The following is an 8530-nucleotide window of genomic DNA, read 5'->3' as shown; positions in this document are numbered from 1 at the left end:
ATAATGCTTTGATTGTCAGATTTCTTTGGTTTATCCTTTAGTATGAGCCAGGCCCGGCCCAACACGGCACGCTGGCCACGCCCCCACGTTGGGCGCCACCTTCCCAGGGGCGCTATTGAGTTTGGAAAGGACTGCCCAGCTGAGCTGAAGTCCAGGCTGCTGGGGCTTGCCTCCTGGAGATGCTTTGGAGGGCGCTGGGGCAAAGGAGCCTCGCTGAAGCTCTGGGCGGGCGCCCTTTGGGACAAAGCAGTGCCTCTCTTCCCCCGTTTGGCAGCAGATGAGAGCCAGGTTGGCCTCCTTGGACCTGCTTCGGCTTCCCTCCCCTTTGCCTTTACAGCCGGAGAGCCAGGGCTGCCTGTACATGCAAAATGGAAAGGACACACGAAGTGGGAAAGGCCGGGTGGATCTCTCCTACTTGTTCAGGATGGGCTCCCATTGGCTATTTGGCGCTGTTTCAGCCGATACTGGCCTCCCTCCCTCTCCCGTGCCTGGAAGCCACGCCCCCTCCTGTTGCTTTCCTCCATTAGCAGCAGCCAGGCCAGCAACGCGCGCCCTGCGAGGTAGGCTAGAAATTTAGAGCAGGATTTAAAACTGCTTTTTATTTGTGGGTTGTTGTGAGTTTTCCAGGCTGTGTGGCCATGTCGGGAGGCATTGTTTTCTGGCATTTCGCCCATGGGGCAGGCATCCTCGGGGATTGTGAGGTCTGTTGGAAACTAGGCAAGTGGGGTTTATATACCTATGGAAGGTCCAGGGTGAGAGACAGAACTCTTGTCTGCTTGAGGCAAGTGTGAATGTTGGAATTGGCCAGCTTGAATAGCATTGAATAGCATTGCAGCTTCAAAGCCTGGCAGCTTCCTGCTTTTTATTAATTTATTTATATCCCTCTCCTGACATTTCACCCACATTTATGACAGGAAGAGCCAGCTAATACCTCCCAACAAAGAATTCCCCTAGGCATGAAGCAGCCAGCCTTTGAAGCTGCAAGGCTGCAAAGCTATTCATTGCTAATCAATTTGGCCAATGGCAACATTCCCACTTGCCTCCAACAGTTCTTTCTTCTACCCTGGACATCATTCCATAGGTATATATTCGCTCCACTTGCCCCCACCCTCCCTGATTGATTTTGCAGCTGCAAGGCCATTCAGTGCTAATCAATTTGGCCAATGGCAACATTCCCACTTGCCTCCAACAGTTCTTTCTTCTACCCTGGACATCATTCCACAGGTATATATACGCTCCACTTGTCCCCACCCTCCCTGATTGACTTTGCAGCTGCAAGGCCATTCAATGCTAATCAAGGTGGCCAGTTGCAACATTCACACATGCCTCCAACAGACAAGAGTTCTTTCTCCCACACTGGACATTATTCCATACTTATATAAACCATTGAAAATCGGCAAAACCTGGCAACCACCATTAAAACACTTTAAAACCAGGACAGTGAATAAAGAGCAACACAGAGAAAACAGATGAATTGCAGACAGGCAACAAGGTTCCCTTCTACACTGCCATATAAAATCCAGATCATCTGCTTTGAACTGGATTATATGGCAGTGTGGACTCAGATAATCCAGTTCAAAGCAGATAATGTGGATTATTTGCTTTGATAATCTTATATGGGAGTGTAGAAGGCCCCTTCTACACTGCCATATAAAATCCATATCATCTGCTTTGAACTGGATTATATGGCAGTGTGGACTCAAATAATCCAGTTCAAAGCAGATAATGTGGATTATCTGCTTTGATAATTTTATATGGGAGCAATTGGTGTGTTGGGGGGGGGGGGGGCAAAATTCTGTTCGCCTACTCTTGAAAATTATGTAGAGCCAGCTCTGGTATGAGCCACTAGCTCTCATTATATCCATAGCCTCAATTCCTGGAGCTCAGAAAACAAGAGCTTGGCCAAGAGGCATTTTACATGAGCATGGTAAACAACATAAGGTGGGCTTGGATAAAACCTCCCAGCCCTAGAGTCATTTGGGAGAGTTAATATAAACTGAGTGGATGCTTGCTTGCTTGCTTGCTTTTAATGTTCTATGTTATTTTGTGTGCATAACCTGGTCCTTGACACGGCTGTAGTTCTGGAGCTTGGAAAATGAAGCCCAGCTAACAGACAAAGCCCACAAATTATTGCATTAGCATTGGATGGGAACATATTGAGGAGAAAGTCTGGAGTTCTCTTCCAATTCATACATTCCTTGGTTTAAGTCATAACTCATAACCCAGATAAATGCACATCATGATCTAACATACCAGCATTGGATCTCTAATAAAGAAGATGGGAGTGTTGTTCCCTACAAAGTCCCAGTTACCATCTTCTGTATAGAACTTCACTGAAAAGCCTCGAGGATCACGAACTGTGTCAGCTGAACCTGATTCACCAACTATAAAACAAAGGGTTACCATACCAATAGTAGACAATGGAAATTGCAGTCAATCCCAAAAATATATTTGGAAAAGAAATTGTTCTCTAACTTTTGTTTCAGTTTTACTGGATGTTACTATTAAAAAGTCATGTATTTTATATACAGAGGATTTCACTGATACCATTAAATTTCTAAGTTACCTTAGGAACAAATTCATGAAAAGCTTTTTCCACAAATTTCTTGCCTTCCCAGCCATCACCTAATATAAACAGTCTTAATAATCCCTATTCAGTGTCTTGAACTATTTTCTGACTATACAGAGGAAGGAAGAGGGAGAGAAAAATGGGGGAGCCCCGTTAAAATGAATTGTTTTTTTATATTCATGAGCTTCCATGGATATAAATCAACTTCTTCAGTGGCAGTACCAAGTGATATGAAAGTTTCAGATGTAAAATATATTTATATTGTTATGGGACAGGGAAAGACATTTCTCACTATAACTTAAGAAGCAGACCGGCTAAATGGTCACCATTTCTCTGCCAATATAATTAAGTAAATTTAGTGCAATTGTTCTAAATCAAAATACATTTTCTGTCTCAGTTCTTGCTGTAGCATTAGATAACATTAACAAATGACAAGAAACTAGGGTTTCTTTTAAAATGGGGTGGATTTAAGATATGGCTACAGGGAAAAACAGCTGATTCCTATCTAAAATGCAGACGTGTGCTTTTCATCTTAAGAACAGACAAGCATCTCGAGCTCTGAGGTTCACCTGGGGAGGAATCCCTCTGGAGCATTGCAGCACACCCAAATACTTAGGAGTTACCCTGGACCGTGCTCTGACTTATAGGAAGTACTGCTTGAATATCAAGCAAAAAGTGGGTGCTAGAAATAATATACGACAGCTGACTAGCACAACCCGGGGATCACATCCAGACACAGTGAAGACATCTGACCTTGTGCTTTGCTACTCTGCTGCTGAACATGCATGCCCAGTGTGGAATACATCTCACCAAATTAAAACAGTGCATGTTGCCCTTAACGAGACATACTGCATCATCACAGGATGTCTATATGCCCTACATCACTGGAGAAATTATATTGTTTAGCCGGTATTGCACCACCTGACATCCATTGGGAAGTAGTAGCCAATAATGAAAGGACCAAGGCATTCACGTCTTTGGCCCTCCCTCTGTTCGGATATCAACCAGCACTCCAATGCCTTAAATCAGGGGTCCCCAAACTAAGGCCCGGGGGCCGGATGCGGCCCTCCAAGGTCATTTACCTGGCCCCCGCCCTCAGTTTTATAATATAATATTTTATATCAGTTTTAATAATATAATATATTGTATATACATATAATATTGATAATAATCTTATTATTATCTTACAATATAATACTAATAGTAATACCATATAATAATATTAATTATATGGTATATATTACATATTATATAATAGTATAGTGGTATAGTTCAATATAGTAATATATAATGCTAATATTGTGTTATGCTAATAATATAATATATTGTATGTACATACAGCTGCTCTGAGTCCCCTTCGGGGTGAGAAGGGTGGGATATAAATGTAGTAAATAAATGCAGTAAATAAATAATTAATTTTAGACTTAGTCTCGGCCAAAGTTTGACATGACTTGAAGGCACACAACAATCCTAATTAACTTGACTATCTCATTGGCCAGTAGCAGGCCCACACATTTCACTGAAATCCTAATAGGTTTATGTTGGTGAAAATTGTTTTCATTTTTAAATATTGTATTCTTTCGTTGTTGTTGCACTACAAATAAGACATGTGCAGTATGCATAGGAATTTGTTTGTATTCTTTTTTCAAATGATAATTCGGCCCCTCAACAGTCTGAAGGATTGTGGACCGGCCCTCTGCTTCAAAAGTTTGGGGACCCCTGCCTTAAATAAACACTTTCTAAGATCGACAGAGATACCTGTAGGAACACCTCAGCAAGCAAGAGTCCAAAAGTGGCAGTTAGAACCCAGCACCTCAATCCATGACTGATACCAGATGAGAAACTCCCTCCTGGGCACACAGAAGACTGGGCGACTTGGAAGGCACTGAACAAACTACGCTCTGGGACTATAAGATGCAGAGCTAATCTTAAGAAATGGGGCTACAATGTGGAGTCCATGACATGCGAGTGCAGAGGAGAGCAAACCACAGACCACTTACTACAATGCAGCCTGGGCCATGCCACATGCATAGTGGAGGGCTTTCTCACAGTGACACTAGAGGCACTCCAAGTGCCCAGCTCAAAATCAAAGGAAATCTAGTATAATATCAAGTTCTTTTTACTTTGTTTGTGTTTTTCAAAATACATTATTAAAGTACCGTCAATTTGCTTCTGACACAATAAATAAATAAATAAATACATAAATACATAAATAAGATATGGCTAACAGACTCTTTCATAGTTTGTTTAATAGTATTTTGGAAAACGAGGAGGAATCAAAGACTTTCTCACTGAGGAGATAAGTGAAGATAATTGATCAAAGTATCAGTGGATGGCACATAAAATAAAACAATTGAAATACAAACTAATATTTGTAAAAGCCTTACCAACAGCAGAAAGTCGAGCGGCAATGGGAGTTCTTTTACCAATGTGCTCAAATAGGATTGCTTTACAATATTGGGTGATATCATGAGTCACTTCAAAATAGCCAAAAGCACCTGAAATTATTTTTAAAATGTGACTTTTCAGTTAAAAAAAATCAGGTTCTTTAAGAGAAAAATATCAAATAAAGTAACTGACACTGATCATACATATGGCACAAATAAAGGAACAAGAAATGCTCTTCTCTGATAGCTACTGGTAGAGAATGGGAGGGGGGCAGTGCGTGTCAACCTGAGTGTGTGTTGTGTGTGTGTGAGTATCCCAGCCACCCAAGTCCAGGGAATAGGGAATGCTGTGTAAACAACAGTGCTGAGTGGTTTTGTCTCAGAATCCATTGAACATCTTACATAGACCCAAAGTCAGGGTTTGCTCCAGATTCTCAGAGAGAATTTAGAGCTGCCTATGACTTAACATGGTAACCACATTGACTCAAATCAGCTCTGTGCATCATTTGGCTGATACAAAGCTGATTCCCCTGCCTCCTTTCAGGATAACAGGTCAGTGTAGCTGTGCCCTAAGTTAAATTCACAATTCTTTGGTTCCTGGCTACACTGTGTGTTTTTCAGTATGGGTCACTCATGTAATGTGCAAAGCAATGTCAGGTAGATTTTCTTTACTTAAAAAATTCTGAATTAAAATATTAAAAGGTAAAAACACAAAGATTCAGAAAATAAATTAAGGAAAATCAGTTTGCAAGGAAAAGCTGGAGCTAGTTAAAATATGTTGGGAAAGTAAAGGAAAATATAACAGAATTAAACAACAAAGGATTCCACAGATTATATCATGATTCCTAAAAGTAGGTCAGCAAGTATGGGAAGAAGTCATAAAATATTTCATTTGATCCAGCTCCAAGTCTTGTTATAGACTGTGGGAAGCAGCAGTTCAACAAACTCTATATTTTCTTATTCCTTCTTAATGCCAAATCGCACTCTCAAGGAAAAACATTACATTCTCTCTAACACTAACCTGCTCCTTTAGCATGAACAACTCTTTCAGGAATCCTCTCTTGGTCAAAATGTGTAATCTGTTCAGCGTAAACCACATCTTGAACCAAGAGGGGACCTCGTGGACCCACCGTCAGGACATTCCGATGGTTTCCCACTGGGATTCCTGCTGCCCTGGTCAAGGCAGGTGGCCCCTAGGTTTAACAAGAGAAAATAATCAAAATCAAAACAATGGAAAAGATACATAATTGTTTGTATTTTAAGCAGCTTAAAGAAAGCAATCAGATTGAGGGCCGATCTACACTGATGTTGCCTTTTTATAAGGGACACAATATTATGATAAAGTACCTTATAAACTTTGTATGTAATGAGATTTGAGCATCCACAAATTCTGGTACCCACCGAACCAAACCCCAAGGCATAAATGTGCTGCAAAAGCTCAATTCTTATACAAACGTGTGCAAATATGATTACCTCATCATTTATCTAATTTCAATATGCTAGGACATAAGTGACACTTTAAGCAGAAATCTTCAAGTTTGATTGTAAAGGCAAGATTTCACTCTTAGAAGTATGTAAGGCAAGTAACACAGATGTTTGTTATTTTGGGTGAGAAAACTTTGGTAGTGAACTACTCTGAACTTGAACATAAACTACAACAAATATGTTCATAAACTATGAACAAATATATATGGAAGAGACAAAGGCACATCTGTGAAAAGGTCCATCTGAAAGACTTTGAGACTAACATGAGAAAAAGAAGGCCAAGGATACAAGCTTCTAGCTCAGGCATGGACAAACTTGGGCCCTCCAGGTGTTTTGGACTTCAACTCCCACAATTCCTAACAGCCTACCGTCTGTTAGGAATTGTGGGAGTTGGAGTCCCAAACACCTGGTGGGCCCAAGTTTGCCCATGCTTGTTTTAGCCTGTTTCTGACACTGATTTTTTTCAAAGCTGCATGTTTGTCTTCATCTGAGGCTGAGAGTATGTGACTTAACCAACTACCTACAGTTGTGAAAGAACCTCATTGGCCTTTTTCTTTCCTCCATTACTTGAATAAACTCTCATTATTGCAGGTGCTGCTATCAACCCACTTTTTTCTTCATGTGAATTGTAGTTTGAGTTCTATTCCAACTACACAACATTATGTAATAACACTCTTGCTTGGTCCTACTCAGGTAACAGGCAATTCCTCTGCCATAATAATAACAATAATAACAATAATAATAATAATAATAATAATAATAATAATAATAATAATAATACTTATTATAATAATTATTATAATAATAATGATTTTGTGATACAAAATCCAGCATATCTATCTTGTTTGCTGTGTCATACAATAAAATAATACTTTATTTTTCAATCCTGCCTCCATCTCCCTGCAGAGACTTGGGGAGGCTAACTCAGGGACAAGTCCAAAGAACAAACAATAAACAAAATAAAATATATGTAAAGACAACATCTTCAAACAGATAAAATAAGCACATTAAAACCATAGAAATGCAATATAATACAATAATGAAACAATAAAATAATAAAATGATAAAATGCAAAGACCGCCATTTAATGACAAAATGAATAAAATGGGAGGGTGGTCTAGACAAAAGTGCAAAAATAGGAATTGTAATCCATTTGGAAGCATAAATGGACAAAGTGCTGAAATATTCTCTAGGAGAATAGGAGTGGGGTAGGAAATCAAGTTACTTCCAACAAAGAACAGAGTAAAGTGTGAGATAGAGCGATTTATGTTTAAATGGGGTTTAATTATTCAAAGGCGCACTGGAAGAGCCAGGTTTTTAACACTTTTCTAAAGGCTGACTGAGTGGGTGCTTGCCATGACCTCTGCTCCTGAGCACCAGGATTAAACAGCAAAAGAGGAAAAGCTCCTTTGACCTGCAGGAATGCTCCACCGTCCTAGGCATTAGCACTTATTCCCATGGAAATCAAACGGGTTTCAAACGCTTCCATTCAAGCCAAAGGTCCTGGAAGTGCTGGTCTTCGGCTCCACTGTTTTGTACTTGGACAAACTCTCTACTTGAAGTGGTAAATATTCACTGGGAAGGGATGGCAAGGGAAAGGATGGCAACCAAAATCCCACCAAGCGCCATTCCGCCCCCCACCCCAAGCTCTCTGCCAGTCCGTCCCAAAGGAAGCCAGGAGCGAGAGCCGGGCAGAGCATACCAATAGATTCCTGGGGGGGGGGGGGGGGGGGTCTGTGTACCTGGCGGCCGCACTGCTCCTGCCAATGCTCCAGCTGCTCCTTGGCATAGTCCCGGTGACATTCCATTTTGGAGGCTGGAGCTGGAGGAGACGGGCAAGGAAGGCGCTTCTCCGGAGGATGGGAGGAAGGGAGAGCCGCGGGAGAAAGAAGGGCTCTGGCAAGAGGTGGTACCCGAGTCAGCAGCACCCTGACAGGTCCCCGCCTCTTGCCCCGGGGAGGAAGGCTGGAGACAAACGCTCCCCCACCCCGCCCTGTGCAGCACAGACAGGGCCGATAAGGAAACGAGCCCTCTTTCTCTCTGCTTTATTTTGTAATTCCCACACTTTGGTCCTCTAGATGTTCTGTAC

At 41.4% G+C, this 8530-nt stretch overlaps 1 protein-coding gene across 1 annotated transcript in view; it reads right to left on the bottom strand.

Moving 5' to 3' along the window:
- LOC100564467 (catalase) overlaps positions 1 to 8289 on the bottom strand; it is a 22145-nt gene extending 13856 nt beyond the window's left edge. The window contains exons 1-4 of the mRNA XM_062967865.1: positions 8184 to 8289; positions 5978 to 6149; positions 4957 to 5067; positions 2254 to 2384 (exon numbers count right to left, since the gene is read on the bottom strand). Coding sequence (XP_062823935.1) covers positions 2254 to 2384; positions 4957 to 5067; positions 5978 to 6149; positions 8184 to 8249 — 480 coding nt within the window. The 5' untranslated portion in view covers positions 8250 to 8289. The remainder of the gene's footprint in view (positions 1 to 2253; positions 2385 to 4956; positions 5068 to 5977; positions 6150 to 8183) is intronic.
- Positions 8290 to 8530: the final 241 nt, after the last annotated feature.

Source organism: Anolis carolinensis, chromosome 1 (assembly GCF_035594765.1).
Source record: "Anolis carolinensis isolate JA03-04 chromosome 1, rAnoCar3.1.pri, whole genome shotgun sequence".
NCBI classification, from domain to species: Eukaryota; Metazoa; Chordata; class Lepidosauria; order Squamata; family Dactyloidae; genus Anolis; species Anolis carolinensis.
Note: the sequence above shows the minus strand (reverse complement) of the source record. Positions and strands in the feature narration are given on the sequence as shown.